General features: G+C 40.3%; 1 protein-coding gene across 1 annotated transcript in view; it reads right to left on the bottom strand.

The window, feature by feature from the left end:
- Nucleotides 1–10,200, bottom strand: part of LOC133459560 (FRAS1-related extracellular matrix protein 2-like) — a 146,448-nt gene extending 136,248 nt beyond the window's left edge. Inside the window, exons 1-2 of the mRNA XM_061739627.1 lie at nt 5,220–10,200; nt 988–1,077 (exon numbers count right to left, since the gene is read on the bottom strand). Of these exons, the coding sequence (XP_061595611.1) occupies nt 988–1,077; nt 5,220–10,197 (5,068 nt within the window). The 5' untranslated portion in view covers nt 10,198–10,200. The remainder of the gene's footprint in view (nt 1–987; nt 1,078–5,219) is intronic.
- Nucleotides 10,201–22,505: the final 12,305 nt, after the last annotated feature.

The following is a 22,505-nucleotide window of genomic DNA, read 5'->3' as shown; positions in this document are numbered from 1 at the left end:
CCTGCTAATTGCGTCGATTGTTCCGTAGGGTGAGCAGTCTTTTCACACAACGTTATCACGTTTTCAAATTGTATATTTAAAGAGACTACAGTATATCATCAAAATGGACTTTAGTGTGACTCAATATCTGCTCTTTTTATTCATTTCCACACAATGAAGTAGATGCACGTCCGCAAATGAATGATAAGAATCTGTTGGAGTTGAGAAACTTTAATCGACTTCTATTTTGTATCTCATTAATGGGCATAAAGTGAGGATCATCGAATTGTTAGAAAAAAAAAGCTACAGAAATCATGAAAGAAGGTAAACCAAAATGCATCTGTTAAAGGATGCACATGACATGCACACATGTAAAACACATGTAAACCAAATCACACCAGCTTTACTGTGCTGCTAAATAAGCTTTTTAACTAACATTTACTTTGCATTAAGACAGAATATACTGTTAAGTGTACTTGACATGTCCTGAAGTTAAATTTAAAAACGAGGCAGTTTCATGAATTCGCTGAACTTTAAAAATGATGTGGGTTAATCTTGGCAGCTCAAAAACAGCTTTTTACTTTTCATTAGCAAGAGCGTCTCATCAGTTCACTGGTGAGCTAATGCAACGTAACAACGTCTGCAGCAAACAGGCACAGAGAGAAGACCTGCAGATCCTTCACAGCTCACATTCACTACCTGTTCCCCGAGTGGTGCTTTATTTGATCTGATTCTCCAGAATAACATGAAATCAGAGAGAAAAAAACTAAATACAGTTCAGTGATCTGTTTATAAAACCTGCAGGGAACAATTTCCAAAATTAATCTCCCTATGAGCTGGAACTACCCGCATGACAGCTGACTCGCTAGTCCATCACAGTCATAAGATATTGAATGAATAATTCTCTGAGCCTTAACACCCACTCCAGAAACTCTAAGCAAAGAGAAAAAGTAATAAACGGACTCGGAGAGACGAAGAAATGTAAATGTCAGGAGAGACAAATCTTACCGTTATCCGCAACAGAGAAATGGAAGACATCTGAGCTGGCATTTTCTTCATTCCGCAATACATAACAGACGTTCAGGTCGTCGATATCGGCTGTAGAAGAAAAGAAAAATTGAGTTTATTTGTTTGTTATAGTAAGGTCACGTGGAAGTGAAACAAATGGAAATATCAGACCAAGAAACCAACTGTAGGCTGCAATTCAACAAAGGAAAATGTACACATTTTCTTTTTGACATAATTCATTAAAGAGTGCAAAGGATGGCCGGTTTACAGAGCAATCTCAAATAAATGGCCATGTGGTTGAGGTAATGTGAAGCGATGCATGATGAAAATTTAAAACATGCTGGCTGAACTATAAATTATATTTTGAAGATATTTATCCCTGTCAAGCTTTAAAAATTATATGTGGAAAACAATTTGCATTTCACAATTAGAAAAACATTCACGAGATGTTCCATGCCGACCACAGAAATAGCCTCAAACACACTTTGAAGCCGTATAACAGCGTTATGGCTGTTCAAACACACTCCGTCAAATAGTTTTTCAAAGATGGGAGCTGTCCCGCCTCAGCGACGTATCGGCTACAGTAACAGCAGGTCTCTAGTATCACACTGACTCCATTCCTTATCAGCACTCAGCAAGAACAATTTTCCACCAGAGGAAGCATTCTGAAAGTCATGCATGTGTAATCTGAAATACGAGCCAGCTCTAAAGGAAATTAGTTTTAAAATCCAGAACCTGCCAACTGTTTGTGTCAGCAGCCCTGAAAAAACCAGGTGACGGTGGATCTTTTAATGACAAGCGAGGTAAGAATGTTAAAAACAGGAATGCAGTGGGGCACCACAGCTGTTTCTCTTACTTCTCGGAATTATAGGGTTGCATTTTTTTTTTCAGCTTTCCCCACAAGCATCTATTACAGTGGAGAAAAATCATCAACAATGTGAAAGGGCTGTGCCCCTGCAAACCACCTCTCTCAATAATAGATGTCAGACGAAGGAGCTTCATAAAATGATAAACCCCTGACTCCTACAGTAGCTGGGACACCAGCCTCTTTCCGCAGGTCGCCTCCTGTCACTGCCGTTTCTTGCTTTCCCTTCAAACACCAAGTTGCAAATAAAGAATCGATAATTGTTTTACATTCATCGTGGAGTCATTTCTGCGTAGGTTTGAGTTCAGCTCTCCGGTTAGTGTTCTTGAAAACGCTTCTGTGGCACAGACTTGAACTCCAGGGCCTTACAAATATGAAGTCAACACTGTGATCAGACGCTGCAATGTTCATTCAATATTTAAAGAGAGCGCCTCCTGGGATGTGCCCTGGAAATAGGATGAGTAAATAAAGAGCAAAGGATTGTCTCTTTCACCTGGCTGATTCTCCTGACGAGCCTGTTTGCTCTCTCTCTGACTCAATCTCTCACACTCCTTCCCTCATTTTTTATTTCTCTCATGTCAACTTCAGCCCTTCACTCCTCTCCAACCCTCTTCCACTTTGCCTGCACTCTCTTCCCTCTCTTCAGTGCTCTGCCTCTCTTTCCTTTTTTGTTTCAAAGACGGTAGCCGTATAGTGGTTGTCAGAAGTGTCTGCCTCCTGCAGGCTGAAGAGCTCCTTCTAAACCCTGTCTTCTCAGTCCATGTCTGAGTTTACACCAAACTCTGGCGCAAGCAGGTGAAATGACTTGACTTGTGGGCTTAATTGCCTCAGAATGAAGATTGCATCGCTTTAAGACACAATCAGCTGAATTGTTCTCTCAGTTTCCTTGACAGTAGAAATGGGCGATATTTTACCGTTCATGATATACAGTCAAAAAAACTCCCCACGGTAAGAATTTGTCATCTCGCGGTAAAAAGGATAAATTCCCGTTGATGACGTTTTTGTGTAACAAACATGGCGGAAGGCGGATCTGAGAGCGAGGAGCTCGTTGTTAAACGAGACTCCAGCTCTGTTATTTGGAACTGGTTTGGATTTAAAAAGAGAGACGAGGAGCAAACATCATCTATTATGTGAAGAGTCTGCAAAAACAGGAGGAAATGGTTATTACATTTTGATATAACGTTTGACTATTACGAAAAAAAATTGCAATAGTAGCCTATCTAATTTGTGGCATGTTCCAAACACAGGTTAATTTGCACATTTTATTTATATTAGAAGAGGTCATCACTGATAAGATTTTATTTTCAGTGAACTTTTATGTATTTGTCCTGTTTCTTTATTTATCAGGTTGTATTTTTTTCTACTTTGTGATTTTATAAGCTAATAAAACTTGAAGGACAATGGGACTTTTGCTGTTTGCACTGTTATCCCACTGTTTAAGCCATACAGTTTGAATAAATGTTGAATCTATTCTTACATTTCAAACTTGTTTCATTTGAGTCATTACAGTTTTCCAGTACAGGTGTATTAATTTAATAGTTTTTTATTAATTCAATTTAATTGGTGTAGTTTAGTAGCATTTAGTATTCTTTTAGAGCAGTGATTTGGGGGCTCCAAAGACTGAATGTGGTGATAGATTTATAGTTAAAAAGATGGAGTTGAATTGTTATTCTTTTTATCGTCATTTTAATCGTTATCAGGATAAATGCCAGAAATTATCGTGATACATTTTTTAGTCCCTACTTGACAGTATTGTGGAAACACGCATGCACGTGCAGAAAAGAGATCCCATTCATAGACAAGGTGGCACCGCTCACTCTGCATGTCAGCAAGAAACAGCAGAATACTTGTTACAAGATCTGAGTTTTTTCTCTATTAATATTTAAAACGCACAAAATTATCGTCTCAAACTGACCTGAGATGGTAAAACTATCGGAATGTGCTGCATCTTAAATACCACCCCGTCACTTCAAGCTCTGCGCTGACCTTTTCACACGATCCTCTACCACCACCCCGCTTCATTTAACAGACCTCCGCAGAGAACTTCAGATGTGAACATTTCCCCAGAGATGCAGAAATAATTAATTATTCATCTACAACGTCCACAAAACATCAGCCTGAATCTTTGGTCTGCTAATTATGATTTGATGCGCAAGACACGTCTAAATCAGGCCCGCAAATTAACTATTGAAATTCCCAACCCAGCGCTTGTCACACAGATGAATAATTATAAATCCATAAATTAAAAGGTTTGGGAGGTGGTGTGTGAAATATTAATAAAGACTTGCTGATTTACAGGGAAATTGAACTTTTTACTTTCTGTTTTCTGAAGCATTCGATCACATATCAGGGGAATGTAATTATTTGATGACAAAAACATAATTAAAACTACTTTCAGTTCCCAGAGAAGCAAAGCAATACTGCTTTTTAAGATGGTGAGACCTTTCACAGGGTTGGCACTAATATCAATTTATAAACTCAAATGAATAAGTCACTTATTAGTAATAGCATCATTAGTAAGATTATTCACATATCATAAAGCGTATGTCATTTTCTCAGCCAGATGTATCAGGTTGCTGAAAAACATCTCTTTCTTTTTTATACTCAGAGGTACCAGCAACATCTCTTTCAATTGATTGTGAAACCACAACAAATATTGATTTCAACAAATAGACCTGTGAGCTGTTTCCCCAAAACCTCACCAGCATTTCAAACATCTTCATTTTGTTCTCTTTTCCGACTTTGTCATTTTCTCCTAGTCGATGCCTATTATCATTCAGTTTCAGTTAAAATGCTCTTGTCTTAGTGTCTTAGTGGTTCATCCCACTTTGACTTTTGATTTGTAGTGGGTGGCATTGATGAACTTCTTTCGTAAATTTAAGAGTAATTACTGTAAATTTGTTGTGTTGTGTTAAAAACAAAAAGAAAAAAGAGTTGAATACAGAAACTTGAATGTACATGGAAGTCGTGTACAGGACTGTCTCAGAAAATTAGAATATTGTGATGAAGTTCTTTATTTTCTGTAATGCAATTAAAAAACAAAAATGTGATACATTCTGGATTCATTACAAATCAACTGAAATATTGCAAGCCTTTAATTATTTTAATATTGCTGATTATGGTTTACAGTTTAAGATTAAGATTCCCAGAATATTCAAATTTTTTGAGATAGGATATTTGAGTTTTTTTAAACTGTAAACCATGATCAGCAATATTAAAATAATAAAAGGCTTGCAATATTTCAGTTGATTTGTAATGAATCCAGAATGTATGACATTTTTTCATTACAGAAAATAAAGGACTTTATCACAATATTCTAATTTTCTGAGACAGTCAGTATTGTCGGAGGGTTTTGTTCAGAGCTTACCTTGACTAAATGAGTCAATGGAGTTGTTTCCACGTCCCAGGTTAACAATGTAACCGTGTTGTGGCTGAGCGCTGAGGCGAAACACCAGGGAGCCCGGTCTGCTGTCTCGGTCCTCCGCCCTCAGCACTCTGGGGGTGATGAGGAACCCCAGCTGACCTGTGGGCAAAATCTTCAAAGTCTTTGCCCCTTTATTAACCACGATCTGGGGCACACCGTTGTCTACGGCCACAATGGTGATCTTCATCATCTGAGGGCGCCTCGTCTCGTAAACTGTGTCGGGGAAAACATAAAAGTCGCTGTGTTTGCCGTCCGTGACAGTAAAGGAGAAGGAGTCCTCGGTTGATTCAGTTCCATCGTGTTTGTAGCTGATGAGGTTTTCATTGAGGTCTTGTTTCGTGAAGCTCCTGGCCGGTACGGACTGGTTGAACAGCAGTTTGCCGTGTACAGGCAACTGGGTGACGGTGAATGTGATCATGTTCTCAGGTGTGTCCTGGTCTTCAGCAGTGAGCTCAAATGGTGTTATCAGCTTCAGCTGTCCTTCTGTGACTGTCAGGCTTTTTATAGTCACAACAGGTTTCTTATTATCAACATCTACAATAGAGATTCTAAATGTCCTGAAAATGGGGTTGTAGCCATCTGTGACTTCGAACTCAAAACTGTCCATTTTCACCTCGTCATCTGAGGTATGGATGTAGAAAATCTTACTGCCAGCCAGTTCAAGTTGAGTAAAAGATACAATTGGCAACCCCGGAGTATCGGTGCACTCCAAATGGCCCCTGACGGGGGCCCGTGTGACGGTGAAGACCAAGTTCTCATCAGGGCTGTTGAGATCAGTGGTGCTGAGGAGATCTGTGCTTAAAGTCACTCTGCCACCCTCTCTCAGAGACACACCTTTACTGACCACATCTGGGAAGACCCTGTCAATCCCGCCCACAGTTATATAGAAGTACCGGTCAATGAGAGGGTTAATCCCATCCGTCACATCAAATTTGACCAGATCTCGGATCCCCTCCTGTCCACTGTGAGAGTAAAGCACAAGCCCTGCATCAACTTCAGCTTGTGTGAAATTCATGCCAAGGGTGATGTTCTCCAGAGACCCAGACGGGGTCTGTCTGTGTAGGACGCCTTGACCAGGCCCGAACCGTATAATGTATGTGAGCGTACTGTCATCCGAATCTAAATCTGTTGCTTTCAGAACTTTATTGTTGATCTCTTTGGTCTCTCCAATTTCCACTTCCAGACCATCGTTGATAGTTAATCTTGGGGTCTCGTCATCAACAGGGATGATGAGAACAATTGCTGTTTTCTGCACTGAGTACGTCCCGTCCGTCAGAATGACATCGAAGCTGTCCTCAGTTGTCTCTGAGTCATCGTGCTCATAAATAATACTTGATGCCTCTCTGATCTCTTCTAGAGTGAAATTAGTTACCAAAACTGAGCCTGTGGATCGTTGGTTTAAAATGGCACCATGTTTGGGATGTCTGGAAATTATAAATGTCAGCTCTTCAGCTGGAATGTCAGCATCCGCTCCATTCACGATAACAGTGTCGATAACAATGTTCATCCCCTCCATCACCACTATTTCCCTCAAGAAAATCTCTGGTTTTTCATCATTTGCTGGGATAATAATGATTGGGAAGAAATAGTTTTCTGAGAAATGTATGCCATCAGTGCACCTGAATGTGAACCTGTCCTCCACTGGCTCTACCCCTTTGTGAATGCTCTGCACATAAAAGATATTCCCCTCCCTGATGTTTCGCATAGTAAAAGCACTGATAGCTGTTCCTGACCTTGACTTTTCTGAGCCTGGGGCAGGGGATATATTTTCCACATATCCTGCAGTTGGCTGGACAACGATGGTGCAAAGGATATCATCCGTTGGAGTGTCATTATCATCAGCACTCAGGTGCTCGGGCCCAATGCTATATTTCCCCCCTTCAATGACACTGAATTGAATCCCAACTGTAACTTCAGGGACCTGATTATCGACAGGAAGGACAGTGACTCGAACATGAACCCCAGTGACCTTATTTCCACCTACCGTCCAATCATCAGACATGTCTGTGAGAGTCAAATTAAATCCATCCTGCAGGGAGGAGAGACCTATCTCACCACTGGTGTGCCTATACACAACCACACCATTAATCACGTCGGCTTGTGTAAACCTCTTGGCAGGCAATCCACTCACCAATATTTCACCCAAAATTGGGGGATCTTCCACAATAAATGTCAGCTGGAGATCATCAGTGTCATCATCGTGTCCCTGAATCACATTAGTTGTGATTTCTGTGGCTCCATTTTCTAGCACGTCCATATGGGACCCAATAGTACCTGCAGGGAGGCTGATGGTTGGAGTTTCATCATCGACAGGCTTTACATTCACTTTAACTGTCACAGTCACAGTATGAATCCCATCACTAACATCCAGCTGAAATTCATCACTTACTGTCTCCTCTCCACTATGTATATAGGATATTGTTCCACTGGAGATATCCTGCAGTCTGAAAACTCCTTTTTTCTCCAAGTCAGTAACTGCAACCTGAATCTGGCCATGTTTAGGGGGCTGACCCAAAGTAAAGGTGATTTGCTCACTCTTCGTGTCAGGGTCTGTGGCATCCAGCTCAGCCAGGGTTAGGATATGCATGCCACGTTCAAACACACTAAACCCAGTGTTTGTAATCTGAGGTGGTTTGTTGTTGACTGGCTGCACAAAGATGCTAAAACCCCCCTCCACGGTGTTTCCAGCTGTGTCTTCAACAGTGTAACGAAACTGCACGACATGGGCAGTTATTCCCAGCTCAACATCTGGGGGGGCGTAGGAGACCTTATGGTGGTTGATTTGAGCCTGTGTGAACTCTGTCACTTTAATGTCTGGGCTCTCCGTCAGAACCAGCGAACCAAACATAATTGGGTTGTTTTCATCTATATCTGTCGGAGGCTGGATAACTGTGTATTTGAGGTCACGATCCTCAGAGTCTAGATCAGTATAGCGCAGTACGTCTTTGCTGAGGTGAGTGAGCTTGTATTCCTCAACAGTCATCTGCAGGCTGGTTCCGGGGAAGAGCTCAGGGGGTACGTCATCGACAGGTAAAATCCGAATTATAAATACGTTATTTTCTGATAGATTAGGGGGGTCGTTGTCATCCTGAACCGTGAAAACAAACTGATCCATAACTGCACCAGTGTTGTGAGGGCCTGTGTGTCTGTAAAACAACTTTCCGTCTATGATATCTTTCAGAATCCACTCAGTCACCTCCTTTTCGTACACTTCATCCTCTGTACTAAACGTCCAAGAGGAAGGGTCCTCCGGGGCGTCCGACTGCCTCAGGAGCACCGTGCCGATCGTGGAAAAAGGGGGAACAACGATGAATTTAATAGTTGAGTCCTCTGAGTCTATATCAGCGGCGCTGAGCGCGAGAGGAGATATAGGCATCATTTGATTTTTGAAAAGAACCAGACCGGTGTTGGCGTTGATAATCGGAGGCTCGTCATCAGTGGGGACAATTGTGATTGGGAAGAGGAATTCTACTTCATTCTTCCCATCCGTCATCTTGAAGACAATGTTGTCGCTGTATGTGTCACTCCCATCGTGCTGGTACACCACGGCCCCCGTGGCCAGCTCGGCAGGGGTGAAGAACTTCCTGTGAGAGCCGAGCACCACGAGGTCGCCGTGTCGCAGCCCATCCAGCACGGTGATGGTGACGGCCTCCAGGTTGTCCTCGTCGCTGACCTCCAGGTTGTAGGTGCTGATGAGAGGCCGGGACTGCCCCTCGTACAGCAGCTGGCCCGTGTTGCGCGTCACAACGGGGGCCAGAGTGTTCATTGGCTTCACAACAATCATGAAGGCAAAGGGGTCCGAGACGGCCCCCTCTGTGTCTACGACCTCAAACTCAGTCTGGAAAATCCTCTCAGTATCCGAGTCCAACGAGGGTGGAACATAAGCTATTTTCAGATCACGCAAGTCTCTTTGGAAGAAGGATGTGATTGGGAGGTTTCTGTCATCCGTGCTGACTATATAGCCCTCCTCGTAGGATAAGGGGGAAGTTATATTAAAAATAAGCTCTTCGGGGTCTGACTCTGCATCCTCAGCAGCGAGCATGTCAGGAGTCAGGGCAGTCATCACAAACTGGCTCACTTCCACCATCATCATGGACACGAAGCTGGGTTTGGGAGGAGTGTTCTCCTCTCCCTCTTTAATGCGAACCATAAGATGAAAATACTCCTGTTTCACTTGGTTGCCTTCCTTATCATGCAGCTCCACCACCATGGGAACATAATCCCTGTTGGGAGATTTACGCTTGAATATGTGCTCGTAGCGGATGTCGGCTTGCGTGAATTCATCACAGTCCATCATTGTGGAAAGTTTCCCCCCATCAATGAGTTTCCCATACCTCGGCAGCGGGCTGCTGCTGGAGAGGGACGTCACCTCGCATTTGTAAGAGTCTCTGTCATAAGTAAACTCTAAAATCTTCTTATCGATAGGGTTACTGGTCCCTTTGAGGTTGTCGACGGTGAGAGGCATGTTTTTGGTGAGTAACTCCAGCTGCGTAAAGATCACCTCCACCTCCATCATGAAGGGGATGATGACGGTCTCGCTGTGCGCGTCGTAGCGGAGCTGCAGCCGCACTCTGTCCCTGGCCGGACTCCGGGAGCCGTGGTGGGAATAAACCACGTCGCTGGGACCGAAATCGCAGGGAAACTTTTTGGGGAAGAGATGGCCGGGTCTCTGCGCGAGAGGGTCGTTGTCCAGGACGGTGATGCTGCACCGGTCCCCCGGCTGCGTCTGGATCACCAGGTCGTTGACGGGGTCGATGAAGACCGAGCGCCCCAGAGGCACACGCACGCCGTTGTTGGCCACCAGGATCGCGTCCTCCGACAGCTCCGACCGGAGCGCGTAAAATAATCCGGAGCTGTCGGGCTGCGCGGAGGCGATGCTTGTTACTGAAAAAAAGCATAAAAGAAGTCTGTGGAACAACATCTTCGCAGATCAGGTCCTGTTTCAGTGAAGAGCGGGGGTTAAAGATGAAAAAAATCCTCAAAGTGATGCGAGTCAGAGGGATGCTCCGCGCGTCTCTCCACCTGCGCCCTCGACATGCTCAGTGAGAAAAGAAAAGCGCGCATGAGTTTTAACTTCAGACACTTGAGAAAGGCTGTGTTTATCTGCTACCGCCCATCTCTGCACATATTGGAGGATTTTGAGGGCTTGTTACCTCAGGCAAATCACCAGTGGACAGCTGAGCTGGCACTCAGGGGCAGGGGCGCCACCACAGGGGGGCCAGGGGTGGCCATGCCCCCCTACAAATTTGCTGGCAACCACACTTGCCTCAAAAGTGTGGTTGCACACTTTTGAGGCAATTTTGAGGCAATTGCCAGTCACATAGATTCTATCGTCAGTTATGCGTTTCATCCCAAATCATTTGGTTTGGTTGTTTCTTTAAGTATTTCTGAGCCTAATAATTATAATAAATATATATATATATATATATATATATATATATATATATATATATATATATATATATATATATATATATATATATATATATATATATATATATATATATATATATATATATATATATACACATTAATATATATGCAGACAAGTAAGAATGTAAAAAAAAAAAAAAAAAAGTATTTCTGAGCCTGTATCCTACTACAGTATAATAAAGTCCTGTAGTGATGGCTTTTAGTTTTGGTGTCCACCCCAACAATTTAAGTGGCCCCATCTGGCCCCCGCTATGAAACATTTTTGGAGGCGTCCCTGGGAGGAAGAGGCAAGAGGAAACCCTGAATTAGGTGGAGGCTACTAATCCCATTTTCAATTCAATTCTATTTATATAGCTTCTATGACGACACTAGTTGCCTCTGGGCGCTTTCCAGATCTAGAACATGACCCTCAAGCAATTATTACATAAACATAAACAATGGCAGTTTTTTTTATTCTTTATTTAGGTATGGCAGTACATATCACAAAGTAAAAGCAGTATTATTCTTATCCGCCATCCAGTTTTTTCATTTTAAGTAAACATATTAAGAAATAAGAAAAGGAAAAAAGAAAGAAAAAACAAAAACTACAAAGAACTCTATACAATCTTGGAGAGACAGACTATGAACATAAAACCTCCATACAGAAGAAAAATGATTCACAGTTGGGTGGAGAATTAGATAATAATGAGGGTAATGATATGATAGTATTAGTGTCTGTGGGGGGGAAGGAGGAGAAAAATAAAACAAGTTTTATCTATTCATTACCTCCACAAATTCTGGGCGCAAAGTCTTCACATATACAACCCATTTCATCCACAATTTTACAAACAAATCTTTCTGGAGACAATAGCAGGTTTTTACCTGCCCTGACAGGCAGGAGACTGACGACGCAATAACTGAAGACAATGTAATCTCGTCATTATGTCGCTGCATTAATGAACATTAAGGTTTTAGATTTGGATTTGGGAAAAAATAAACTAATTTCACTATTTTATATCTCATTGCAAATATTACATATTTTCATTTAGGATTAATCTGCTAATCACTGTCATTTGAATGATTAATGGGATTAAAGGGCTCCTAATGAGTCATGGATTCTCTAACAAAATCTATTCAAAAAGAAATCCTAAATCGTTGGGACATTTCAGTGATCACAAACTATGGTGTGTTTTGAGTAACCAATTATATGTAAAGAAACAAAAACAACCTTTTTATAGTCTAAATATACACTTATAAACCCTAACATTATGACAACAATCTTGAATCTGTGCAGGTCCTGCTTGTGCCCCAAAAAAGCTCTTATCAGTCCCGGTCTGGACAGAGAACATGTGAAAGCATCCTGGAGTGTCTGGGACTGAGATGTTATCAATACTTCCTTCAGGCACAGTGGTTGTGGAAAGGGGATCTGTGTGGATTGGAATTGGTTTCCACGGATGCCATGAGGTCTCATCAGATTGATATCTGGTCAATTCAGGACGTTTGGAACAACTCAGAGTCTTCGTCTACAAGATTGGTCTACAAAAAGGTATCACAACATTTTTTTTTTTAAACTGTCCATGCCAGGAAGAACATTAGGTTGTAACAAGATGAGCAGATGAGCTGTGCAGAGAAGTAAGAAGACCAATAAAATGCTCTCGGATGTCATGGAAGCAAAAAGTCCCATGAAAAGGCTCAGGACGGTCAGATGAATATCTATTTGGGATTTTGATAACTGCCGCTAAAAAAAGCGCTAACGAGACATTGGTTGCTCCCTGAGGCCAGAATAATTCAATTCAATTCAATTCAATTTTATTTATATAGCGTCTAATACAACAGATGTTGTCTCTAGACGCTTTCCAGAGATCCAGAACATGAACATAAACATAAACATAAACATAAACCCCCGAGCAATTATTATATAAACAATGGCAGGTAAAAACTCCCTTAGTGGGAGAAAAGCCTTAAGCCAAACAGTGGCAAGGAAAAACTCCCCTTTAGGAGGGAAGAAACCTTGAGCAGGACCAGGCTCATAAGGAGGGACCCTCCTGCCGAAGGCCAGACTGGGGGAGTCAGGGACGTCGACAGCACACAGCAGGCAGGTGGAAGCAGCAGCGGGATGACCAGAGGTGGGGGGGGGGGGGGGCGTCAGCAGCACACAACAGTCATGTGGAAGCAGCAGCGGGATGACCAGAGGGGGGGGGGGCGTCAGCAGCACACAACAGTCATGTGGAAGCAGCAGCGGGATGACCAGAGGGGGGGGGGGGTGCAGGCAGGCGGAAGCAGCAACAGCAGACATCCACGTAGGCAGGTGGAAGAAGCAATGGGATGACCAGAGGGGGGGGAGGGCCGGGAACACAGGCCAGAACGCAGCTCCTGAGGCTCCGGCCTGCAAACATACACAAAAGAGAAAAAAGGGGGGCCGGCACAAGAAACTACAGGAACAATGGACAAAAATGATAGCTATGAGATATTTATAATAAATAAAAATGGTAATGGAGAAGAGAGGCAGGGAAAAGGAGAGGAGAAGAAGGGTGAGAGGCACCGCCCAGCGGATCATGTCGGTGCCCCCCTGCAGCATAAGCCTATAGCAGCATATCTACCGCGAAGCTATATTTGAGACTAACTATTATAGTTTTGTTCTATAGCTGCGACAATGACTACTGACTCTAACACACTAAAGTTTACACTACCTAGAGATTTACCAACACCAGCTAGAGGTTTACTTAACACTAACTATAAGCTTTACTAAACAGAAAGGTTTTAAGTTTAGTTTTAAAGGTGGAGGTGGTGTCAGCCTCCTTAACCCAGATTGGAAGTTGGTTCCAAAGTAATGGTGCCTGATAGCAGAACGCCCGCCCTCCAAATCTACATTTAGATACTCTAGGAACTACGAGTAAACCTGCACCCTGGGAGCGGAGAGCTCGGCCAGGAACATAAGGCACTATCAAATCTTGTAAATACTGCGGAGCTAAGCCGTTTTGGGCTTTATATGCAAGTAATAAAATTTTAAATTGAATTCTGAATTTTACAGGTAGCCAATGGAGCGACGCTAACACTGGAGAGACGTGGTCTCTCCTGCTAAGAATACAGGAGTGGACAAACTAAGTTAATGATATATATATATATATTCAATTCAATTCAATTCAATTTTATTTATATAGCGTCTAATACAACAGAGTTGTCTCTAGACGCTTTCCAGAGACCCATACCCAGAACATGAACCCCCGAGCAGTTATTACATAAACAATGGCAGGTAAAAACTCCCCTAGTGGGAGAAAAACCTTAAGCCAAACAGTGGCAAGAAAAACTCCCCTTTAGGAGGGAAGAAACCTTGAGCAGGACGTGGATCATAAGGAGGGACCCTCCTGCCGAGGGCCAGTCTGGTGGGTCAGGGACGGCAACAGCACAGCAGGCAGGTGGAAGCAGCAACGGGATGACCAGGGGTGGGGACCGCAGGCCAGCACGCAGCTCCCGGAGCTCCGGCCCAATCAGCAAGTCCCAGGTTGGGGTGCAGGGTCGGGGAAGGGTTATATATATATATATATATATATATATATATATATATATATATATATATATATATATATATATATATATATATATATATATATATATATATATATATATATATATATATATGATGGAAAAGATCACATTTCTCATCCGTCTCCAGAAAGATTTGTTTGTAAAATTGTGGACGAAATGGGTTGTATATGTGAAGCCTTTGCGCCCAGAATTTGTGGAGGTATTGAATAGATAAAACTTGTTTTATTTTTCTCCTCCTTCCCCCTCACATTCTTGAATGATCTGAAGACAAACACTAATACTATCATATCATTACCCTTATTATTATCTCATTCTCCATCCAACTGAGAATCATGTTATTTTTCTTCTGTATGGAGGTTTTATGTTTATAGTCTGTCTCTCCCAGATTGTACAGAGTTCTTTGTAGTTTTAGTTTTTTCTTTCTTTTTTCCTTTTCTTATTTCTTAATATGTTTGCTTAAAATGAAAGAACTGGATGGCGGATAAGAATATTACTGCTTTTACTTTGTGATATGTACTGCCCTACCTAAATAAAGAATAAAAAAAGAAAGAAAAGGCTCAGTACCTTAGTCGTTGCCATGGTTGTTGCACTTCAGTAAATGCACTTAATTGTTTTCCCATTAGTCAAGTGTCACAGATGACATGGAAACATGTCTTCGTCACATGCAGAGACGAGTAAAGTATATGTTGAAATAAAAAGCTGAAGCCCTTCCATTCAACTGTCCCCAACATTTCATTTTTCCTCTTCAGAATATTACAAATGTTGCTGCAGATCCTGGGTTTGGTCTGATCACAGCATGCAGCTCCACCGATACTGCTGATAGAAATGTTGGGCTTTGGGCTTTTTTTCCTTAATTAGTGTCCCTTCACTGTTGACAGTTAGTCTGGCTCTGGCTTATTAAAGCTTCTCCTCATTTACTGTAGTTCCCCACTTTTTTACAGAGAGCTACAGTGGGTAGATAGATTGGGTTGCTTATTTCTTATTCATGTATGCATTCATCCATATATTTATTTAGCTGTTCATCTGGAGGCACATATGAAGTTCAGAGTGAGCCTCTAAATTGTGATGACCTTCCCTCAAGCAAAAGAAAAAGAAACAACAAACATTTTCCCCTGCCCATTACAGACGAGAGGAACAATGATCCAGTCCTTCCCGTTGTGGATCAGTTCAGCGTAGTCGGGAGACAGACAGACAGACAGACAGACAGTTCTGTATATATATATATATATATATATATATATATATATATATATATATATATATATATATATATATATATATATATATATATATATATAATATATATATATATATATATATATATATATTGTATGCATGTGTTAGTTATTTAATGTTAAATATTTATTGTAATTGTCTTAATATTTCATGTATTAATTGTATTGTGGTTTGTTGTATGTATATGCAGTACTCGAGTTGTAAAAATAATTTGTGCTGATTACGAATAATATAATATATTACAAATAATAGCAGTGACCAAAACACCTGCAGAAATACTGCAGGAATGACATAGCAGCAGTTAAATGCAGCCTTCTGTAAGCTTTAAATATCCACTGGGCTTACATCAAATACATCAAAACACAACAATAAAAAACACTTTTCTGAACTTATCAATATGACTCTGTCCTTCACAGGATAAGTAAAATGGATCACTGCAAAAACTCACAATCTTAACAAGAATATTTGTCTTATTTCTAGTTAAAATGTCTCATTTTAGTAAAAAAAAATCTCATTACACTTAAAACAAGACTCATCACTGGAAAAAACAACAATTTTCACCTGTTTCAAGTAGATTTTCACTTGAAATAAGTAGAAAAATCTGCCAGTGAAACAAGATTTTTTTGCTTGTAATTAGAAGATAAATCTTGTCCCACTGGCAGATTTTCCTACTTAGTTCAAGTCAAAATGTACTTGAAACAGGTGAAAATTGTCAAATAAGTTATTTTTCTGGTGTTATTTTTCTGGTGATGACTCTAAATGTTGAAATAGCAGTAAAACCACATTCATTGATGAAATGATATAAGGGATGGAAAGGAGGGATGGCAGTTTTACAGGGGGGATGATTTTGACCGTTTTTATTTCAGGGGGGGATGATTTGGACCGTTTTTATTTCAGGGGGGATGCCATCACCCCTCATCCCCCCTCAACTCCAGTACTGTGTATATGTAGCTTTTGGCAACAATGGATACCATTCATGTCAATAAAGCCAATCTGAATTGAATTGAATTGAGACGGAGAGACAGACAGAGAGACAGAAAAAGAGACAGACAGAGAGACAGACAGAGAGAGGAAAAAAAGACAGAGAAAACGATGAATAAATTCAATGGTGATCTTGAGCAGCAGTGTGGAGAAGTCAAATACACATTCAGTTCTAACAGAGAAATCAGAACTACAGCAAATTGTCGGTTGAGAAAAGAAAAAAAAATCTTGCTAACACTTGGTGGTCTTTTGGGGAAAATTTGTAAAGCGCAATGGAACATTTTTCCTACATTTAGTCCCTGTGAGGTAATGAACACGTTTCTCTCCCTGCAGACATGAACACCTTTCTATTCGGCTTGTTTCTTTCTTTTCTTAATAAAGTTGTTTTCTTTTCATTGCTGTTGTTGGTATTGATCGTTGGTGCTGGAAGCCGTGCCAGTCGAACACTGTTGCAGGAACAGTTTCCCTGTCAGTGGAAAAGTTCTGCAAACATTTCTTTTGATTATTAATGTGTTATTGTGTTTAAGAATTTACATCAGTTCATTTAGGAGCGTACAAGCTTTGGCACAAAGAATAACAATTTATTCTAATAAGGCTGTTGAGGAGCAGGTTCGTACAAATCACTTGAGGGGTTTATAATTTAAAAAAAAAATCAAACATGAATATTTGAAACGTTTTATGCATACAAACTAGACAGCTTTGACTCTTTTAAATCCTTACCCATAACTCTGAGCTTTAAAAGTTCTCCTGCAACTGCATTTAGTCCTCAAGTGTCTTCCAGCTCTGTTTAAATGCCCAGTGATTACAGGGTTTTTCTGACCTTTTAGTTCAAAGTACAAGGCAGGTTTGTACCAGCTGCCGTTCACCGTAGATGCTCAGGTACATTCTTTTCGTGACTTCACATGAGAGAAACCATTCATATATCTGCGTGTTCAATTGTACTGTGGGAATACATTAAGCAGAGCATATTGAGCAGTAATCTGAGAGCAGACAGAGCAAAGCGAGGACATAAAGATCATGATTAGCTGGACGAAAATTAGAGAGTGTTTCAAAATGTTCACCTGGAACCTTAAGTTACAGCGTTTCCTTCCCACCCTATTTTCATGGAAAAAAAGATAAGAGACAGTATAGCATAGGTGAGCAGCTGCTTATGTGATTCTCATTGTGTTAACCCTTGATTTTTTTTACTGTTACAATGACACACTAGCGCAAAAACCCCTGCCTCGACCCTGCAATCCAGCCTCAGCACTTAACGGGCACAGTGAAACTTTAGGAAAGTTTGGTGTGGTGTGCGTGGCTGGTTCCCACGGCGTAAGGATGTGGGGTTGCTCCTGCACAGCCGGCTGCTCGGCTGAGATAAGGCCGCACGCCGAGATGCTCCGGTCTGAGTCGCTACGGCTCAGGGAAAGATTCAAAACTGCCAGCTAATGACGGCACAGCGGGTCAGGTACGTATCGGATTGTTACATTTGCATAAAATCTTGTAAATGTAAGCCAAAAAATGACAAAATCACTTCCTCTAAAGCGAATGCATTTGAAAAGGCATTTTTACCACAAGCTGGGCCATTATACACTCAAAAAAAAAAAAAAAAAATAATAAAGATTCTTCACTGCTGGTGTCGTTCAGGTAAAGAAGCACACTAAAGTGCATTATAATAATAAACTTTATTTATATAGCACCTTTCTTAACAAAGTTACAAAGTGCTTCCCAAGAACAATAAAATACATCAAGATAAAAATACAGAGCATAGTGGATGAGAACATAAGACAGCAATAACCAGGTCTAAAATTAATAACAATATTCACACCACAATAAAAGCTTTTCTAAAAAGGAATGTTTTTAGTAAAGACAGAGGTGTCAAGTAACGAAGTACAAATTCTTCGTTACCTTACTTCAGTAGAAATTTTGGTTATTTATACTTTACTGGAGTAATTATTTTTCAGACGACTTTTTACTTTTACTCCTTACATTTTCACGCAATTATCTGTACTTTTTACTCCTTACATTTTAAAAACAGCCTCGTTACTCTATTTCATTTCGGCCTTTAAAAAAAAACTATCCAGTTAAATTGCTCCATCCGGATAGAGTGAATTTGGTTGTGGTTGTTTCAGATGTTCTTGTCCAGTTTTGTTCTTACATCCGTTCCCTCAGATTCCTGCAACTAAACTTGGATGTACATTCCAATAAAGGTTAGGATAAATGATAACATGCCTCTGAAGTTTGACTTTTTGCACCATTACAATACTTATAGGCAACTAGTCATCATATCTCCTGCTCTCTGAAACACATGTTAATGCTCAATAGTACACATATATGGTTCTTTAATATGTTTGCATTATACTAAGATGCATTCATTTTCAATGGCTTTTGTCCTTAATGGCTTTTTCCCCCCTTACATTACTTTTACTTTTATACTTTAAGTAGTTTTGAAACCAGTACTTTTATACTTTTACTTGAGTAAAAAACTTGAGTTGATACTTCAACTTCTACAGGAGTATTTTTAAACTCTAGTATCTATACTTCTACCTGAGTAATGAATGTGAATACTAAAGACACCTCTGAGTAAAGATTTAAAAGCAGAGGGGATTTAGCTGACCTGATCTCAGAAGGTAAAGAGTTCCAAAGTTTGGGGGCCCGGACTGCAAAAGCTCCATCACCTTTGGTCACCAGCCGGGCCCTGCACGTTATAAGTGCATTATCCTAATTACGACAGATCTGAAAGAGGCTTGAACCTATTCTTCTACAAAAAAACAGTACAAATGTTTCTAAATCCTGGAAAAATATGGTTTGTTTGCAGCAACAAACCTCACACACACTCTCACACACCGACCACACACTTCTGTCTCACAGAATCAAGAGGAAAAACCTGACACGGGATCTATTTCTTACTTCAAAATCATTCCTTTGTAAATATCTGTCAGGGCTTGAGGCCACACAAGCTGCTTGTATTATTGATGGAGTACACGACTCCTGTTCAGATAATTAAACAAACCATCCAGAATAATCCTAATGAATAATGTATATATGAATGTATTCATACAGTGAATTCATGTGAAATTCATTTTTTTTATGATTCTTCTCCTTCTAAATTGAATTTTTATGCTTTTCCTGGTGATTATTCCTCATACTTCCACATCACTTCGAATAGAAGGACGTTCATTTTACGACACTTTAACTGTAAAACTAATAGCTACCTTGCACATTCAGACTTTTAGCATGTGCAGAAGCATTAATCAGCCTGTAGTTTCATCTGTTTTTCTACAGTAAGGTATCCAGTACTGGAGTTGAGGGGGGATGAGGGGGGATGAGGGGGGATGGCATCCCCCCTGAAATAAAAACGGTCAAAATCATCCCCCCTTTCCATCCCTTATGTCATTTCATCAATGAATGTGGTTTTACTGCTATTTCAACATTTAGAGTCATCACCAGAAAAATAACACCAGAAAAATGTGACAATTTTCACCTGTTTCAGGTAAATTTTCACTTGAAATAAGTAGGAAAATCTGCCAGTGGGACAAGATTTATCTTCTTATTACAAGCAAAAAAATATTGTTCCACTGGCAGATTTTTCTACTTATTTTAAGTGAAAATCTACTTGAAACAGGTGAAAATTGTTGTTTTTTCCAGTGATGAGTCTTGTTTTAAGTGTAATGTGATGTTTTTTACTAAAATGAGACATTTTAAGAAATAAGACAACTATTCTTGTTAAGATTGTGAGTTTTTGCAGTGATCCATTTTACTTATCCTGTGAAGGACAGAGTCATATTGATAAGTTCAGAAAAGTGTTTTTTATTGTTGTGTTTTGATGTATTTGATGTAAGCCCAGTGGATATTTAAAGCTTACAGAAGGCTGCATTTAACTGCTGCTATGTCATTCCTGCAGTATTTCTGCAGGTGTTTTGGTCACTGCTATTATTTGTAATATATTATATTATTTGTAATCAGCACAAATTATCTGTCCCCATATGATAAAATCCCTCATCCCCCCTGATTTTTTTTTACAACTCGAGTACTGAAGGTATCAGACCACTTTTTGCCATGCAAAGAAGGGGTCTGATTCAAAAGCTGCTCTACTTATGCTTTCTACACGAAACATGGATGAAAGGAGTGTCTGCTCTGTCCTCACTATCTCCAAAACCACACAGAACCTTCTCCCTCTTCTTCCTGACAAGGCAAACACGTGAAAGCAGAACCACTGCCGGTCAAACAGTATTTCCCAGGTATGTAAAATTACTTTTTTTCTTTGGGTGAGCTTAAAACGTAATGGGCGATCATCACCCCCATCCCCAAAACCAGCCCTTTCAACACTAACACTCACACACAGATTCCCATCTGGTCCGTCTTTGTTCCCCAGGACTCGCCAGGAACTCCTTTTTTTGTCAGTGCCATCGCTGCTCTGTAATCACCAACACAATGACCGTGCGAGTTTACAGAAAGTGCTGTTCTGGTTAATGTTTACTGTCTGGTGAAACTGCCAGTTTGTTCCTGCGTCTCACGCACTCACGTTACACCACGGATGAGTCGGTGTCTGTAGAATTTGACCTTTCAATCAGAGGCACAAGGACATTATTACTAATTGCAGCAGATTTGAGTAAATACCCGTCGCACCAGTACATTTGTTTGAATCTTTCATTTTTTTCATTTCATTTTTATTTATTCTGATCATGGAAATATGCAAACAAAAGAAACAAACAAGTAAAATGACAACACAATCAAAAGCATATTCCATAACCAGAAAGGAGCAGGAAGAAGAAAATCTTATTCTACCTGCCCCTCCCTCAAAACAACATTGAACAATTATAACAGATGGTCTGCACAATTACTTAGTTAATATCACATGGAAAGAAAAACAAAAAAAAATCAAAGATAGATTAGATAGAATTCCATAACTTAATTCCAACAATTGATTGACATGTGAGAGAAGAAATGGACAGATTTTTTTAATGACCCATTTTGACATATTTGTTTTTTAAATTGCTCTTTTTTGCAATAATTTCTTCCACAATCATCACTTACAGTAGCATACTTTTTTTTTTCTTAAATGCTGTTTCCCTTGTTGATACTGTTCAGTGAAGTCCTACGTTAAATACAGAGCTTGTTGGCTGCTTTACAGAGACTTTATTCTATGTGCTGCCCCAGTCAAGGTCATGGTAACGTTACAAACTGGTTGAATAACTGTTATTTACAACTTAACTCCTTTTAAACTGTTGCTATGTCTTTTGCTAAAACAAACAAATCATACACAGAACCTGATGTTTTATTTCTGGACATAGAATCCAAACTGTAAATGAATACAATTATCTCGGCATTATGTTAGACAGTAATCTTACTTTTAAACATCATGTTAAAAAAGTGAGCAACATTTTCAAATTCACACTTTCAAATTTCAGGCACCTCAGAAATCACATGACTACAGAAGCTGCAACAATGTTCATGTTTTCTCTCATAATACCTCATATTAATTACTGTCTACCCACCTGGGCCACTGAAAACTCCACCACTCTAAATCCGGTCATATCCCTATACAAACAAGCTCTCAAAATCCTGGATAAAAAAATCAAGATCCTTCCATCATTGCACAATCCTCAATAAATATAGGCTCCTGAGCTGGAACCAGCTTGTAATTTTCAAAAACTGCTGCCTCACAAAATCCGTTACAGCTTAGCTCCGCCGCCGCTCTGTAGCATTATAACATTTACAGTATATCACCTGCAACAAGTGTCACCAGAGAGGCTGCTGGAGGTGAATGTGATCCCATTCAGGAAAACTGTATTTGGTCAATCAGTTTTTACCTACAGGGCGGCTAATGAGTGGAATACAATCCCTCAAAACATAAGGGAGTCCATCTCATACAGCTCATTTAAGAAAAATCTAAAGAAATGTCTAATCGACAGCCAAATTTGTCGACACTAGTCCCTGATTTTCCTGTAGTGCATGGTCTATATGTTTGTTGTTGGTGTGAAATGAATTGTGTGTTGATATTAATACTGGCCTCGTTTGGTTGGGGGATGTATTTACATTTCTGTGTTGCTGAGGGGGAATGAGAGCGTGTGT

The sequence above is a fragment of the Cololabis saira genome, chromosome 14, assembly GCF_033807715.1.
Source record: "Cololabis saira isolate AMF1-May2022 chromosome 14, fColSai1.1, whole genome shotgun sequence".
In the NCBI taxonomy this organism is placed as follows: Eukaryota; Metazoa; Chordata; class Actinopteri; order Beloniformes; family Belonidae; genus Cololabis; species Cololabis saira.
This window is presented reverse-complemented; position numbering and strand designations above follow the sequence as displayed.